The sequence below is a fragment of the Ixodes scapularis genome, unplaced genomic scaffold, assembly GCF_016920785.2.
Source record: "Ixodes scapularis isolate PalLabHiFi unplaced genomic scaffold, ASM1692078v2 PGA_scaffold2__306_contigs__length_199485367, whole genome shotgun sequence".
NCBI classification, from domain to species: domain Eukaryota; kingdom Metazoa; phylum Arthropoda; class Arachnida; order Ixodida; family Ixodidae; genus Ixodes; species Ixodes scapularis.
Window position 1 is genome coordinate 20,658,751 of NW_024609857.1, and position 18,010 is coordinate 20,676,760.

Consider the following 18,010-nt stretch of genomic DNA (forward strand, 5'->3'; position numbering starts at 1 on the left):
TTTACCTCGCTTCATCGTTACCACAGCGGGGAAGGTTATTGCCATTTTAGATTCTACTGTGCCCTTCTCCACAGCATTAGCCTTCTTGGGGGCTTGTCAATGCCCGCTTTAGTGGCTCGGCATCTGGGAGACAAGAGAAGGTCAGCAATGGCGGCTGTAATTTGGCACGTGTGTAAAGCGCCTATAGAAAGTATACAAGATTGAAAGTATACAAGATTGATTGCATGTTTAATGGCAGAGAATGGGTATATAAGGCATGGTCGAAATAAACCTTGTGGCCGAATATTTACTTATTTCCATGCCTCAGGGTTTACCATCATATGGTAGTAGGAAACACAAAAGACCACTCAATTGTGCATTTACACTGCGCACAGTGCAGCATTTTATCAATTTTTGTTTTTAGACAGAGGAAATCATGGTTAGTACCTTAGTAAGATTGCATCTCCAAATTGGCAAAATCATTCACTTTATTTGTATTATTCATTTTATTCATGTCACACACCAAAGGCATACACTATATACATTTAACTTACGAGCAACGGAATGTTTAGAGCCCTATTCAGCTTTCTCTAAACACTATGCCAGCGCACAAACTGCAAGACTTAGTTCTGTAAACTGGATTTCTTAGTTGTGGGCTAAACTATAGTTGTAGAATGACTATACTGCAATGTTGCAGGTGCTTTGCAGATCAGATATATAGACTATATACACGATTGACTTCATACCTTTTACCATACTTCCATTATTTTTATTTTATAAGCTTTCATAGAATTATTTACAAGAAGAATCTATTTAACCTTTTAAAACTGTTGTAAAAACACTAACTCCTTAGATCTTATTTGAAGAAAACAGAAGCCTGCACAATACTAAAACAAGGTTTCATAATCCATGCAAAAAGCAAGGAACATTCAACATGAACAAACATCTAACTTGGCCACCGGCTATTTCAGAATGAATAAATATGTGCTCTAAAAAGCTGTACAAAAAACATTGACCACTTGACAAAACAGAACCTCTCAGTTGTTTCAATTGAATACTGGAACCGGAATCCAAACTGGATAAATTGGTTAGGCAAGCGTAACAGTAATAGCTCGATGTAGTAAAAATTGAGAGGCTCAATGTGCCTCTTTTGATTTGAAGAAACTCTCCGAAAAATGCAGCTCTGCTGCATATATATTACTTCAATTGTTTTACAAAGCCTATTTACAACAAGCATCAAGACCCGTCTTTGTTTTTGATTCTGAACTTCGGATCTCATCCTGCACAGTTGGTGTTTTCCGCAGTGTCACTAGATCTTGGCATCCTTGCCAGGTGCCTCGACCAGTTGCCGAATTCTGTGCAGTTCTTGAGAAATTACTTCCAGATCCTGCAAATGAGAAAAGCGAAATGTTATTGCTCATAACTCGCATCGGTAGCTAAGACTATTTGGTTTCATTCCCAACAAACCAGAAACGTGTGACAAATAAAGATCAATCTTCTTTGGTTTTTGTTTTTTGTTGTTTGTTGTGTGTGTTTTTTTTTAAAGTTTACCCAATGTTGTTTTTTCAGAAATTTTTATTCTGCACTATGCTTGTGTGGTTGCTACAACCAGGTAGAACCATGCCCATAGATGACTGCACCACTCTGAAACTATGTTGCTCTATTTGCTACCACTTTTCCCCGGGCTTTGCCGGTGACGTACCCAACACTTGTACACGCTACAAGTTACTTAGGCCCCGCTCCTTCTTTGACTCCGAATACAGTGCCACAGTCAAGTAGGTCAGTTCACAAGTTGCAGTGGCTAATTCTGAATATGAAACTGCAGGCTGCTGTTAGTCTTTGCGAAGTAAGAAAATTTAAGAGGCCTGTTCCAATCTGCTGCCTGCATGACCACACTTAATCCAATAAGATTATGCATGTCTTGATCGCATCTGATAAAATCGGACACACAAAACATGTTGCAAATGAGATAGGCACGCGCTGCATCGTCCATAGTAAAGAGACAATTTGAGTGTTTCCGCAACAATGAGACAAAAATGTCTCGTTATGCAAAAACCCAGTCGGTTCTCCAAAGATTTATCTATTTGTATTAACTGGGTTCACATTATTGAGGCATCAGTGTACTTGCATTTCCCTCGAATGAATATGAGAGAAACAAGCAAAAATAAAGCCCCCCCCCCAATGGACTCGTACAAAACAAACCCTCACGGCTGGAAGAGGTTTACGAAATTAGAGAGTTGACCTTTTGCAAGTGCATGTTCTTGGTGAGGGTCTCTTCGAGCATGCGCTGCATGCGTCTGTTCATCTCCTTCAGGTTCTCGTCTCCCTTGTCCTTGATGAAGTCCACGAGGCGCTTCACCGTCAGCTTCTCCGGCGTCGAACCAGCTTGGTGGTGTGCCATGGCAGACTCTGAAAGCCAGTATGGATGCGGCCAGGTATCATGACACTAACGTCTCTGCAGAAATCGCTCACATATGTGACGAAACATTTGACAATCATTAAAAAAAGAAGGCAAGTGATGTGAGAGGGTCGCAGTCGAATTGCCTATGATACTACAAAACAACCGAATAGCCACCTAAATTCATTTTCTTATGTTCCCTTCTACGATATTTACCTACCTGCAAAACACTATATAATTTCGAGTCAGAGGCTCCATTTTGGCTTGACAACTGTGCTTTTCAATTGTGAAGCCTTTACACAACTTCACTTCAGGTGTAAGTGCCGTTCCCTCCCGATACAAAATATTAAAATATATGTATGTCCAGATTGATGTAAACATCACATCTGTCTTCTCCAAAGCCCTCTTTGTTGCACAAACTTAGTCACATGCATTTTTGCCATATCCAAAATATAAACTTCGATATCCTCTCTGGATATGCGTCCAACTGTGCTACGGGGTTCAGTCCTAAGGACCAAACTATGACAGCAGGAGCAAATGGTCACTCAAGCTTGAGAAACTCTAGATAAGAAAATTGTGATTTGATTGAATGGATGAATTGGCTCCCTAACAAAAGTGATCGCCTCACTGCCCGACAAAGACGGCTTAATAAAGCTCCCTATCGGGAGTTGCTCCTGGAACACTTCAAGAGATCATATCAACAGAAATATTGAAAAGCAGACATTACAAGAGCTTCTGAAAAGAAATAAAAAAATTAATAAACAGTCCGAGAGATTCCCAAATACTTGCAGTGAACACCACGAACTGAAGTCGGAGATGATTGTGATAATGAAACTCAGCTTTCTTGACACAAATAATCCCAGGCAAAAGAAGGAAAGGTGTTGAAAAGCAGGAGCTTTTGCAAGGAAAACTTTGGTTGGGGGATGGCTTTGAACGAAAGAGGTAAAGATATCTGATGAAAGCCCTTAAAAAAGAGTTGATGTGAGTGTAAAGATTGCAAAACCGCTTTTGATATCTCACTTCTTGTCGAGTGGTTGGTCACTGATAAATCGGACTGAGTAGGAGTATCGGTTAGTGCAGGCTCGTTGGTGTGTGTGTGAAGAGCTGGAAAATACAAATAATTTATCCAATCATAATTCATACCATGATCAAACTCTGGACAAAACGTTTCAACACATACCATGACTGGTCTCATATACATGGGTACACAACCATTGAACATTTTGCTTTAAATTTCCCTTTAAGGGGTTACGACACGAATATTAAACGGATAGATTATTCTTGAAATGGAATGCTCCTAGGCTACTTAGTTAATACTAGGGATGTCGCGAACCACCCTAGGTTCGATTTCGAAAGGTTTCGATATTTGCGAAGCGAACTGAGGTTCGATTTCGAAAAATTTCGGTATTTTCGTACCGACCAAGGTTCGATTTCGAAAAATTCGCAACTTTTGACCGCAGCGGAGTTTCGAATTCGAAAATTTCGAAGCTTTCACGGTTTCTAAAATTTCGAATTCGAATATTTCGAATATTTTTTTACTTCAGGTTCGATAAATTCGAAGATTTCGAAATTCTTTGTAAAAAAAAAATTCAAAAACTTTGAACGCTTCAAATTTTTATAGACATGAAGTTCGAACAATTCTAAGATTTCGATTTTCTTTTTGCATAAAGTTCGAAAAGTTCAAAGGTTTCGATTCTCTTTTAACGCTAAATTAAAAAAAAAAAAAAAAAAAAAACTTCGAAGATTTTGAATTTTTTTCTAATCCAAGTTTTCAAAGTTCGAAGTCCGATTTTCAAGTTTTTCCACAGTTTCAGTTTCAAATAACGTTTTCACGACTCACTTGTTGTCACAAATTCAAGTTTAGAAAAGTTAGGGTGTGATATCTAGATTCTGCGAAGTTGGTCAGGCAATTAAATGAGACAACGAGTGTCCCGGACGTGCTAGAATATTTGCCAGTGCAGAATTGTGACTGCCAGCCCCGGGGGGGGGGGGGGGGGGGGGGGGTCTTTAACCTGCATCACGCAGTAGTGATTGCACGAACACACTATTTTACGAGACTCATCCAGTTCGAAACGGCCAGGGGCGAGCAGGAGGTTGAGGCTCAGAAAAACCTTGAAGCGACCCGGCAAACTAGCTCGCCACCCCTTGCACGCTGGTAGTAATCCGATCCGGTGAAGTTTATAATTGTCCTGGAGGTTTATTTCCTGGGACGGAGGAATCGCCTCGCAAAAAGCACAAAAGCCGACACAACTCGAGGTCGAGGAGCGTTCTACCATACAAGTGGCGTCGGAAGTGGAAAAACGGGGGGAAAGAGGGTAGCGGGGGGGGGGGGGGGCTTCAGTTTTCTTTTCCCCCTTGCAGGTATTTCGAACTGTTAAAGAAAACAATACGGGGAAAGAGGGCGTGGTTGAGCTTATTTTAATCTGAAATTATTTATGCATATGTATAGCTACTGTCGCTCTTCACTGCATAAAAGGTTGCGTAGATGGTCATTGTTAGAAACTCGTTGTCAGAAGGCACTGCTCGTCACATGCTTAGTGGTTCGAAAGTTCAAAGCTGTCTTTTCGACCTAAACATCTGTGCCGATAGTAACAAAAAAAATAAATAAATAAATGCGGGAATAAAAAGCAGGAGAAAAAAAAACTATAAAGAATTCGTCGGAAGTGTTCTATTCTTGCATATTCAGAGGTTCAGAACTTCGAAACAAGTTTCTTTTACCAAAATGTGTACAGGCTAAAGAAACACGTCCCAGCAACGTGAAGCGAAAAAAAAAAAAAGTTTTCTTTTAATGACGTGCTGAACTTGAACACTATTAGAAATCTTCTCCCATGAGTTAATTTATTCCTTAAAGGGGTCATGAAACGCTTTTCCAACTTTTTCCTGTTTCGCTTTCCTCCTCAACTCATAAATCGCGCATTCCACCAAACAGTTCAAGAAGACGAAAAGAAGGGAGGCCCCTCTCGCTCGGAACCTGGTTTGTGTAATCCCCGGACACATCCATTCTCCCCCTAGAAGATTAGCCCGTCGCTCAAAACTCAGACAAAAGTTTCTTTCCCTAGCCCGTTCACCCCTAAGCTGACAGTGCTGTGGAATCTACGTGCTCCTTGGGCTAGCCACACTTTTGCCACGTAAGCGTGGCAAATGTGGCTGCAGAGAATGAGGTCAGGTGATGAAACGGAGGTGGCTGAGTGGTCCGGCAAGCGCGTAGCTTCCACCACAATGTCAGCTTAGGGGTGAAGGAACTAAATGAGGTCCGGTTTTGTGTGACGTCAGTTTGGACCCGATGACACGCTTTTGGGACCGCGGATGTATCCCAGTGAAAAGGCAGAGCGGTTACGAAGGGGAGGAGGAACGAAATAGTCCGCTGTGTTTTCAAATTTTCGCACTGAATGTCAGGCTTTTGAGTTTCTACCTTTTTGCTTTTGGCCCACTGAACGATGTTCTATTAGTAAAATCCCAATCTAAAATGATTTATCCCAACCCAAAAATCGTTTCATGGGCCCTTTAACGTGAAAAAACAATAAATATATTATTTTGTATTCTGCAGATGGCAATGATATGTACTGTCTGTGGTGTTAATTTAAATGCGATACCTCAAACAACTTAGACGAAAATAAATATCAAGTTTAGGTCATAATTGCATGCAGATACATGTTTGGACATTTCTTCGAAACTCACGTTGAATAACAATAATCACATCTTAAAGGGATACTACAACGAAATTTCGGCGCTCATTTTTTGGTCTATATGTGTTCAAAAGAGCAGTATCACATGGAACATACCAATATCTTGTTAAAAAAGTCTTGAAAAGGAATTTTAAAACGAATTAAACGATTAGCAAAGAGCACCTGGTAGATGTCGCTAACGCCTCGTTTGTGATGCTCGTCTAGTAACCTTGACAGCTAGGGACGGAGGTTGTCTCGTCTCCGGCCACAACGAGAGAAGGAGGGAAGGAGGAACTCCCCTCTTCCCGAGAATCCCTTTTGTGTGTCGCAGAAGTCGCTATTGTCCCCCTAGAAGATTATAGAAGATTAACCCGTCACTCAAAATTCGTACAAAAGCAGCCGCTTCGGTGGCTGGAACGACTAGGCCATCCTCTCGACATCAGCCTCGCCGTAGCTTTGCTCGTCTTGAGATCAGCCTCGCCGTAGCTTTGCTCGTCTTGAGACGACCTACGTCACGATTGCGTTGGATGTCACGTGCTCTAAGCTGGGCCTTCTCCGAGCGCTTGCCAGAGTGGGCCGTTTATAACGAAAAATACAGCCACCAGGATCAAAAAAACAAACGTGCGATTGTCATTTACGGATATTGTGGATCATATTCAACCTATTTTTGAACACGACGGGAATATTTCAAATGTCGTTGAAGTATCCCTTTAAGACGGCACTTACCTGGGCTATACATAGATCATTCTTAAAAAAGTATAACATATCTATCATAAATAGCTCCGGCTGCAGCGTGCTTCAAATCTGGCACAAACGATAATCGTCAAAAACCCGTCGCCCTTCCTCGCCCCTTCGGGGATTTATTTCTTTACACCTAAGCATGCCAGAACATTGAAATAAACGACATTGTCTTTCGTAAGGAACGCAGCACCGCGTGTAAAAGTTCGAGAAAAAAAATTACGAATGTACCCCACTACTTGAAATCAAATGAAACCGTCCGCCGGTCTTTCGAAGTTCGACGAATGTCGAACTTTTACCCTAAAAGTTCGAAGTTCGTCGTGCTTCCGACTTTTCAGAATTCGAAAGTTCGAAACTTTTCGAATTCTCTTGATAAATAAGTTCGAAAGTTTGAAATTCATCGAATTTTTTGGTCAGTCAAGTTCGAAAGTTCGACAAGCATCGAACCTTGCAGCGCAATAATTTCGAAAGTTCGAAAAAGATCTAATTTTTTAGCGTAATATGTTTGACGGTTCGAAAAGCGTCAAACTTCTTAGCTTAAAGGGCCCCTGAAAAGAAAAAAAAAGTTTTTTTTAAACAGTCTGGTTGGGACACGCGTGTCAAAAAATAAATTTTACGCGGAAAAAAAATTTTTTTACAGCAATATTGACGGCGAGAGATTTATTTGAAAATTTGCGCGCAAATTCCAGGTCATTCAGCTCGGCTTCTCATTGGTAACCATGGTCATTCAAATCGGCTTCTCATTGGCCTATAGAATGAGTGACAGCTTAGATGTTGGTTATAAAATCTTCGTGATCTCTTGAAATCGCCTTTTGAATTACATATTTTTTAGGTTTAAGAAACAATCCATCGAATGAATGTCGCAATTGTTTACAAACGTTTTACAAAATTGTAACTTCCGTTCGGATACTACAACAAAACAACAAACAAAAGCTTCGCCATTTTGTTTTCTGTCATGGTCGCTGTCTTCGCGTCTCGCGTTCTGAAGAGGGCTTGTTGCTTGTGTTAGTCATTCATCGTAAGTACTCAGGAAGTGGCAGAGGGTGACAGGTTTCTGTTTTTCTGCTCTTCTTTGCGCGATTCGTGTGTCCCGTTTACCCCATCTTTTGTTTGTTTCCTGGCGCGCGCCAGTGCCAAATTTTGTTTAGATGTCGGTTCCCGTAAAGAGTTTAGTGAGGCACGCGGCAACGCACTCAATGTTTAATAAAAAAATCAGTTACCACTGCGTGTCCTCGCGGCGGCTTGAGGGATCGTGCGGCTCGGACGAACTTGTCGAGGCACCCGCTTCGCCGCGGCAAAGCGGATGCCTCGCGAGCGGTTGTCTCGCGGCGATCAGAGCAGACGCCTTCCGGCTGGCAAGGCGTGTCCTCGTACGGGTGAAGGCCCAGCTGCTGGCAGCGTTGAAGCAACCGACGCTTCAGGTCGCGGTCCACCGCGACGACTATGTACTGTGTGTACGACCACGGCACTAGGGTGACCACGGTACGTGCACGATACGACGCGGTACGTCGTGCGACTGGCAGACACAGCCGGCCAGGGGCTGTGTTCCAAATCTCCAAATGGATCGGAGTTCCTCTGGCCGATCGTATCACGTGACAGCACAGATTGAAAAACGCTGCACGCGGGTAGGTTTTAGAACGCCAAGGGTAGAAAACCCTTACCCAGGGGTAAAATCGAGTAAATTTTGAAACACGGCCAGGAAGTAGCAACAGCTCTCGTGCGGGGCGCAGCCAGGCCAGGAAAGCAGCCAAGCCGATCCACTACGAAGAGGCGGGGACTACCTCTCCTCCACGCGCCCGAAATGCCGAGAGAGAGAAAGGTGGAAAGGAGGTGACTGCCGACTAAATTGCGTCTGGCGCAGTCAATATTGCTCTAAAAAAATTTTTTTTTCGCGTAAAATTTATTTTTTGACACGCGTGTCTCAACCAGACTGTTTTTAAAAAACTTTTTTTTTTCTTTTCAGGGGCCCTTTAACAAGTTCGAAAATTCGACCTCCGTCGAATTTTACGATATAGACAATTCGAAAAATCTAAATCTTTTGAACCTTTCGAACCGCTTGATTCGATCACCGAAACTTCGATTCGAAAAAAGTTCGCGGCATACCTAGTTAATACACCAAGTTACGCGATTTTTTGAGCTCTGGTAATTGCAATAATCAATTTACGAATTTTTATCATTTTCATCTGACAACCAGGCAACATTGCCCAAGTTAGTCACACCATGGTTTTCATAAACCACGTGATCATGAACGCTCTCACATTCTAGGCGCCACCATGATCGGCCAAATCTCCTCGCCACGGTACGATCAAAACCGCTATTCTCGCTCTCGCCCCCGGCCCGTTGACCTTCCACCCTGCATGCGCCTGCGAGATATTCCCAGACGACGGTGACTACGGCGAATTCGTCCGAAACTCGCTGTCGCTGGATCTCGTCGCCAGCGGGTCACAGTCAAAATGAACAGCTTCCAACATCTCTTGATAGCAACCACCCATGCCCGTTTCGATCTGGATGAGCATCGTACCGGCGTGCAGTCGTGTATCACTACTGCGTGGTGCACGTTAAAGACCCCAGGCTAGCGGTTGTTCCGCACTGGCTAAATTGCTAATCTACAGCTGAGATATCAGACGCCCACTGAGGCAAACTAACTTCTGGATGTATAAACATACACAAAACAATTTGCAATCACTCTCATCGCTGCTGCGATCAATGTCGAACACTTTGACAAGGCGAGTGATGCCGTAGACGTAATCGTCACGGACCACATGCTCAAAACGCAGAAGGTAAAAGAGGAAGCTGAAGCTCGAGACGCCGAGAGAGCCAAGTCTGTGAGTGCGTGCAAGGGGACGCCGCGCAGGAGGCTGGCTACGTAGCCAGCCTCTCGCTCCACCCGGATCTGCCCCTCCGGGGGACCCGCATATAAATCGATTTATCCCTGAAACTATGGCACCATTTTCAAAACAAATTTAGCAGGATTATAGGAACATACAATGGGTCCTAGCAGTATTGTTATCTCATATTTTATTTTTGGTGTGTCATAACCCCTTTAAGACTCCGCTTCCTAACCCAAAACGAGGTGACTAATGTTTTCATAACTTTTGAATACAAATGGCCTTGAAAAACTTTTCCGCAGAATTTTCATTCCTTATTTCTTATCGGTGTTCCCTTCAATTACGAACCACCAATTAAAAATTTACTCAGTGTTTTTTCACTGTAAAATTAAACTATGCATCGCCAAACGCTCAGTCTCCGCCAAATGCAGTGCTACCAGTTCAGACCAGATGTTTCAGAGCTTGCCATTATCAGAAAAAAAATTTCAATAGGCAAATGGCAGGCGACGATGCCTATGAATACATGAAAATTAATTTCATCAACTACTAGAAATGGGCCCCACTTTCCAATCAAAATTTTAGGAAAATCACTCATAACTTTTCAACAAGGTAACTACTTGGCTCCAAAACTTTGGCATCTGGACTCGACTGCTAGCGCTACATTTGTTCAGAGACTGAGCGTCTAGGGATACATGGTTTTTGTTTTCTGCGGTGAAAGAAAACATAGCATATTTTTTTGGGGGGACACATTGTAGCAGTATAGACGGTGGCTAAAGATGCTACACCAAGAAGAAAGAGTGAAAAGAGGGTTAGAAGAGATCAAAATGGGAATAGAAGAAATGCCACCGTGTTCAACAAGGTGAGGGTTATAGTAGCCCAATGCACGTCACCAACGTTGGCAGAAGGGAACAGAAGAAAAGAATGATAGGTAAAGTACTCAGCAAACCCCAGGTTCCAGGCCCACACAGCCAACTAAGACCAGGTGTTTTCTAACCTTATTAGGTTTTGGAATTCATGCAATAGATTGTATCGAGGTACAATTGTAAAATTATGTGCTCAGAAAGTGCAAAAAAAGAATTCTTAGGAATGAAAAGGGTCAGAGTGTGCAACACAGAGGTAGCTTGGTCCTAACTATTTGAAGATAAAGTTACATGGCAGGAGAGCTGGCAGTGTCACGATGGTTACCCCACAAAAAGAGATCTAAAAGAACGGAATCACACAGAAATCTGTTTGTTTGTTCTGTTATTCATTGTTTCTTCCTCTTGGGGAAGATGATTTCCATCAAGCCCTTTGACAAAACTTGATTCTAGTATTTGTTCTTATTAAACTTAAGGAAGCTTCAGTTTCCATATATGATATATATGATTACTAGCACATACGTAAACAGATACAGGGTGTTATTTTTTTATTTAATACATATTTTTCTAAAACAAAAGATGTGAAAGTCAGACAAATGCGGTCTGTGCAAGTGAGTTATACGGTCAGGCGGGCGATATGCTCCAAAAAGAAGGCCACTAAAAGATGACTAATCAAAAGAAATTCACTAATTACTTTCTTAATTAAGTGTCTTGGAGCACATGTTTATATTGAAGAAATGGAGGCAATAGTGGGGTTACAAATCCTGGATCGAGCACGCAGTTGGAATTATTCACTATCGAATTTTGTTCCGGAAATCTGTCAATATCGAAACCAAACGCGCGACGCCCGCCGGAAGGACACCGCTCTTTGACGCCAGAGGGTCAGGTGTTTTTCAGTGATATGACGCAGCAAAGCAAAGCAACTTGTCGCGGCTGATGAGGTGGCTCATCGCTTCAGTTTGCCAGTCAAGGAGAAAATGACTGCAATCACCTCCGGCGCACTGTGACGCAAAATACAGTGTAGACCGCATATAACGTATGTCGCGGGAGTCGCGAAAATCCGCACTATAAGCGGTACCGCACTATAACCAAAACATCAATTTTTCAGGCCAAAATACATGCCATGAGACAACTTACACTTGTGAAAAGAATTTATTTTATGTTAGATGAAAAATAAAGCTTAGTTTGAGGAAAGTTTTTATTTCACCAGACTAGTACAGTTCTGTCTCAAGTGTGTCACACATTTTGGAAGAAATTAGCGGCTTTTGCCTGGCGCAGCCTTTTAACGGCGTCGCGGGTTGCGGACGGACGTTGAGAGCGTTCAGGATTGCTAACCCTAATCACTTTTCTCCGGAGATGAAAACGCGTGAAAATTCGCATCCTTCACACGGTACGCGCCAGTAATACCTTGAACTTGAGCGCACGCATGAAATGCGCCAAGTAAGAAATCCGGGCGATGTTCGAGGACACAAATGCTTAGAATCACCACTGTAGTCGAAGTAAGCAAACACGACGACACGGGCGTTCCTGCCGTCTTGAGAGCGCCGCCACGACATCACCGCACGAGTAGGTGGATCTTCCCTTCTAGTACGTGCTGGGTTATCATAGCGACACACAACGAAAATTCACAGTCAAGGATAGCGCTTTTACGCGGAACGATGAGATGAACGCCGTCTACGACGACGATCACAACCGACGCCGTGTTTGCGGATAGAAGCAGCCGGCCCGCGACCGGCATGTAACGCGCGCAACACTTCTCCTCGACCTGCGATTGGTCTGTCGCTGCGGTTGTTTGTTTCCAACGCAGCGGAGGGACGCACGCACGTGAACGACACGTGCGTGCGTCCCTCCGTCGCGCTTGCTGCTCGCGCCGTCAGCGCCGTTATCTAGTGTCGCACAGGGAAGCGCGCTCGCTGCTCCGGTCATCGGCGCGGTCGGCGGGCTGTGCCAGAAACCGCACTATAACCGGTATTTCCCTTCGCGCGCCTGCATTTTAAGCGGTATGTAATTACATGGAGTTCTATGGGAGACGAACCGGTGGTTTAAAAAAAACGCGTTATACCCGGTCCTGCACTATAAGCGGTTACGTTGTAAGTGGTCTATACTGTAGTGATGCAAATTTCGTCATTAACCTGCGACCCTCCTGCATCAAACAAGGGTTGTCTTTACGGCACGCGTTTGGTTTCAGTATCGGCAGATTTCCATAACTAATTTTGACAATGAATAACTCAAACTGCGCGCTCGATCGATCAAGGATTTTTAGAAACTGGAATGGCCTTCAGTGTTGATTGCCTCTGTTTCTTCAATATAAACATGTCTCTGAAACATCTAATTAAAAAAAGTAACTAGTGATTTTTTGTTAATTAGTCATCTTTTAGTTGCATTCTCTTTGGAACATAATTAATAAAGTAATTAGATTTGTAAGCAGTGATAGAGTGTGGGCGAGCTGGTAATTAATCGACATCTTGTAAACCCTGAGATGGGAAACATTAAAAAAAAAAAAATTATAGATCCTTGTCAATTAGCCATCTTTTAGCTGCATTCCCTCTTGAACATAATGTTTGTGTAGCCGTATAACTTACTTGCACAAACTGCATATGTGTAGCTTTCACAGCTTTGTTTTTTTTTTAGTAAGATCAGTATTTAATTTTAAAAAAAACACTGTTTATAACTATCATAAAATTTTCAAAGATACTATTTCATATTGTTTGTGAGACATAAACAGAATATTTCGTAACAATAGTCAAGGGCAAATTTTAGTTCTCGGTAAGAGAACTCTTCCAACCGAAATTTCAAAGTAAATTATGTTCCCACTAAAATCTACATGAAAAGAACTCCTACGATATCCAGCCTATATATCACTGACCAGCCCAGTTTTCTCCTCTACAAAATATTAGATAGTTTATCTGTCCGGTGCCAGCTTTTATAACATTTCTGCTTCCACAGGGCAGTATGTTGCAGATTTTTCAAACTGAAGTGGTCACCCTGAGGGAGAGAAAAGGTGTCCACACACAAAAGCTCCCTTACCATACTTGCTGTCCATGCAGTAGTATTGGATGATGGCTGTCTTACTGACCAGGTCATCTGCCATAGAAGAGTTGCTCACTTCAAGGTGGTTGATCTGCAAATGCCACAAACAGCAAGCAGCATTTTGTAACATGAAATGCTTATCATAAAATCCCAAACGAACGCCCACGAATAATGAAGAGAAAAATGACAATAAATATGGGGTAGGCAATCTTTCAGACTACAACAGCAAAATTTTATAAAGAAATGAGCCATCGGTACGCGAGCATCTCTTATGAAGTTGCATGACATGCGACTGCGAGCCAAAACTGAATATCGTGGACACTGCAAACTCGCGTTTTATTGTGCCGATTCTCAAACTTAAACGGATACTGAACTGAAATTTGGATTTTGCAAAATAAGGCCGCAGAAGCGTTGAATGGGACGCTACGAACTCCAAAACATCACTCGTACATCGATATCTCAAATGGAAGGCCATACTTTTGGAAAAGAAGGACGCGATCAAGCGAGGTCTTTCACGTCACTGTCCTCCGGGAGAATTAGAGAATGAGGGGAAGCGGCCTCGCTTCTCTCCTTCTCGCTTCGGTCCACCAGCTCGATGGGACGTAGAGAGGAGGAGAGGGAATGGGAATCACGATGTGACTTGTCCCGTCGGCCGTGTTCAATCGCGTACTTCTTTTAAAAAAATACGGCGATCCGTTAGAGATACCGCTGTATAAATGATGTTTTTGGGTATTGCAGCTTCTCGCCTATCTGTCCAGCCATGTTTTGTGAGCTCAAAATTTCGGTTCAGTATCTCTTTGAAGGGGATAGGACACGAAAATTAAATGGTTAGATTATTCTTTAAATGGAGTGCTTGTGGGCTACTTCGTATATACACCAAGTTTCACAATTTTTAGAGCTCTAGTAGTTGCAATAATCAATTTACAGTTGAACCTCGATTTAACAAGTGAGCTCGAAATTTCGGTTCAGTATCTCTTTGAAGTGGTTAGGACATGAAAATTAAATGGTTAGATTATTCTTCGAATGGAGTGCTTATAGGCTACTTAGTATATACACCAAGTTTCACAATTTTTAGAGCTCTAGTAGTTGCAATAATCAATTTACAGTTGAACCTCGATTTAACAATGTCACCGGGACCCACTAATTATTTCGTTAAATCGGGAACTTTGTAAATTCGAGGAAGGGAGACCTCGCGCATAGACTGCGCGGGGAATCCAATATTGTTCCTTAAATAGGGAAATTCACAAAATCGGGTTTCGTAAAATCGAGGTTCAAGTGCACAAATTTTTACCATTTTCATCTGGCAACCAGGCAACAGTTCTTAAGTTAGCCGCACCATGGTGCCCATAAACCACGTGATCATGAACGCACTCTCACTCTAGGCTTCCCTGTGATCGCTTAAAGGGGCCTCGCAATCCCATTTAAGCGTCTACCTTTTTTGCAGTTTCCAAATCTCGTGTGGTTCGGGCAACCCAGCGGGTACGGAGGGAGTAACTACCGATTTACTCGAGAAATAGCCGCACTGTTTATGAAGAAAACTTGAGGGTTCGCTTTTCCGCGAAGCACGCGAATTGTCAATCACCGCGATCGACAGCGTGACTATAGCGGTTTACAGGACAGAGATAACGTCTTTGCGCGAAGGTACTATCTGTGAAAATTGTGTTTGTATGGAAAATCATGTTCTTGATCTAATTATTCGCTATTTATGCACAACGCGATGATTGGCTGTATATGTGCTTTACGGGAAAGTAGAAGCAAGGGCCTTGTTCATAAATAGTGCGGCTATTACTCGGGTAAATACGGTAAATATCAGTGCTTCTTATTTTAACCGGACGACGCGGAAGCCTCACCACCTACGGGAGCGCTTCGTGGTACCAAAAGCATGCGGCATGTGACGAATTCGTGACGTTGTTGGTCCTGGCCAGCTCCAGCCTTATGACTGGTCAGAGCCACTAAAAGTTGTTTTTTAGTCGAAATACAAAATATAAGTGGCACAAACTGTTTTAATTATTTATGAAAGTAGCTTTTGTTCAGTATTTTAGATCAGAAAAAAAACAAATGCAGTTTGGAAAGTATGAAAACAAAAAATGACTCATCGACATACCCGCCACCAAGCAGAAGAAAAAGCGGCGCGAACTAGAAAAGGGTAGTTGGATCGGGCGCCACACACTGCTGTTAGGTGGCGACTGTAGAAAGGTCCTGGATGTACTCAGCAGCGCTGCTGTCATATGGGCTGGAGGATCCAATGTGTTCCGAGCATTCCAAAGGCTTTCAGCGAGCAGGTTTGGCTTGCAGTTTGACCGTTTGGCGGTTTGGCAGCGCGAAGTGGCTCCCGTTCTGAACGATCTTTACCCCGTGTTTGCTGTCGTTTGTGGCCAACGAAGTGTCATGCCGAATTAGTGTTTAGTCGCGCAGCAAATGCAATGCAACCCACCCTGGCCATCCGCTTCGTTCAGCCTATCCAGCACATGCTTTAGTGGCGTCGTCTCGAGCCGTCGACACGGAGTGCAACAGCCGCAAGCGCTCTCCGAGCTCACTACCGCTCCTTTAGTTTACGGCCACTCAAGCCAAGACCAGGGACGTTATGAAGAAGGTTATTTTTTGCTTGTCTTTGTAATTCTAATTTGCCTATAACTTTTAAAGTAAAGCAAAATTCGAGAAAAGAAAAGTTTCACTAAATTACTACGTTCAGTGTGCTCAGGTTCGGTGCAAATTAAAAACCAGTCAAAAAGTCATTGCAGGGCCCCTTTAAGCTCTCCAAATCAAAACCGCTCGCGCATCTGGGCAACCCCAATGCTATATTCTTGCAATCGCCCCCGGCCCTTTGACCTACCACCCTGCATGCATCTGCGACATTGTCTCGGACAACGACGACCACGGCGAGTTTGCCCACGAATCCTCGTCGCTAGCGTTCGAGGTCAAAATGACCAGCTTCCAACATCTCTCAATAACAATCACTCTCATCACTGCTGAGACCAGTGTCGAAGACTTCTAAGAAGTGAGCGATGCCGTAGATGCAATCGTCACAAACCACATACTCGAAACGCGGAAGGTAAATGAGGAAGCTGAAGCTCGAGATACCGAGAGAGCCAAGTCTCGGTAAGCAGGCGACGTCACCAACCATGGCAGCTTTTCGAATGGGGCGGATCCAAGGATCCCGCATAAAAATGATTTGTCCACCAAACTATCGCGCCATTTTCAAACAAGTTTAGCAGGATTATAGGAGCATAAAGTATGGTTATCTGAAATTTGAATTTTTTGCATACCTGACTTCTTTAAAGGGATACTGACAGGGTATTTACGCTCGCCAAGGTTTTTATTTGTACATGACATACGAGAGCCCAGCTAACCATAACAAAAATTGCAACTCAAAAGTTGTTTTGTTTTTTTTCTCCTGAAAATTACCAATCGAGAACTGGCCAGTTTGAGTTGCACTCACTCTTTTCTTTCTGGTCAAGTGCCGTTCAGACACAACCACCAAATATAATTAAAGTCATGGGTCATCGAAGGCACACAATATACCAAATTGAAAAAAAATATGAAACCCATTTTTTGTGGCTTCTAAAAAAGCTGCGTATACATCGATAGAAAAAAAAAAAGTTACGAAGTGCCAGAAGCACATGCACTGCGCAATTCTCAACATGACATTGTACAGCGGGATCGCGAGAGTCGCGGGTTGGACGAAGGGGACGAAGCCATGGCGGTGGACGACAAAAGTGGGACCTCTACTTCAGAACTGTCGTTTGCGGTAGGCAAATCTGTCTAGCTTCGAAAGAGAAATCTTTGACCAATCAAAACAACTAGGATTTATATTCCATACGACACGCGCGACCACCAAGCTGATTCGCTCAAAATCATCGCCCCTTCCCCTGGGTGAAGACGTCCCTCGTCTTACGAACACGAATTGGCGAGAGCTTGAAAAATGCACGAACATCAAGCACGAAGTATATACTTGGTGTTGAATATGTGTGCATATGATTTCTTTACCAGGTGCGAGTGTGGTCAATGCGTGGTGCAGCCCGACTTCAAGAATGGGGAGTGCCTTTGCAGCAGGGAATTGGTGGCAAACTTTCTGATCTACAGTCGACTGGCTGCATGGGAGAATGGGCATTTCTTTCGCGTTTTTTTGCGCTTACAGCCTCCGCAGGCTCCACTCCATGGGATAGCTAATGCTTTCGCATTATTAACCCAATTATAAATTATTTACAGTGTCTTGTATATTTTGTTTTGTCAATGATTAGAGATGCCACACGTATTACTTAAGGAGGGAGGCTGTTCTCTAAATGACAAGAAGTTGGGGAAAAGTCATTTTTGAGAAAATAGATTTTCTGATATTTAGACATACCCATCCAGCACCGTACAAAATATTATTGCTCTCTCTCATTTCCAAATATGAAAAAAAAAGAAAAATGAAGTATTCATTTCCTATGAACATTCAGTAGGAATACACACACTTCAAGTACTTTTTTTTCTCTCTTCACACTTCTTTCACAAATACCGATGCCCTACAGGTGT

General features: G+C 43.0%; 1 protein-coding gene across 4 annotated transcripts in view; it reads right to left on the bottom strand.

The window, feature by feature from the left end:
- Positions 1 to 449: 449 nt before the first annotated feature.
- The window catches only part of LOC115320481 (GRIP1-associated protein 1), a 54,354-nt gene continuing 36,793 nt past the window's right edge, over positions 450 to 18,010 (bottom strand). For 2 of the 4 annotated variants that reach the window (XM_040209629.2, XM_029980675.3), the window contains 4 exons: positions 13,493 to 13,586; positions 3,398 to 3,481; positions 2,222 to 2,388; positions 450 to 1,366 (listed from right to left, as the gene is read on the bottom strand). In XM_040209629.2, the coding sequence (XP_040065563.2) occupies positions 1,289 to 1,366; positions 2,222 to 2,388; positions 3,398 to 3,481; positions 13,493 to 13,586 (423 nt within the window). In that variant the 3' untranslated portion in view covers positions 450 to 1,288. The remainder of the gene's footprint in view (positions 1,367 to 2,221; positions 2,389 to 3,397; positions 3,482 to 13,492; positions 13,587 to 18,010) is intronic. The other 2 variants (XM_040500687.2, XM_029980676.3) reach the window with 1 other exon arrangement.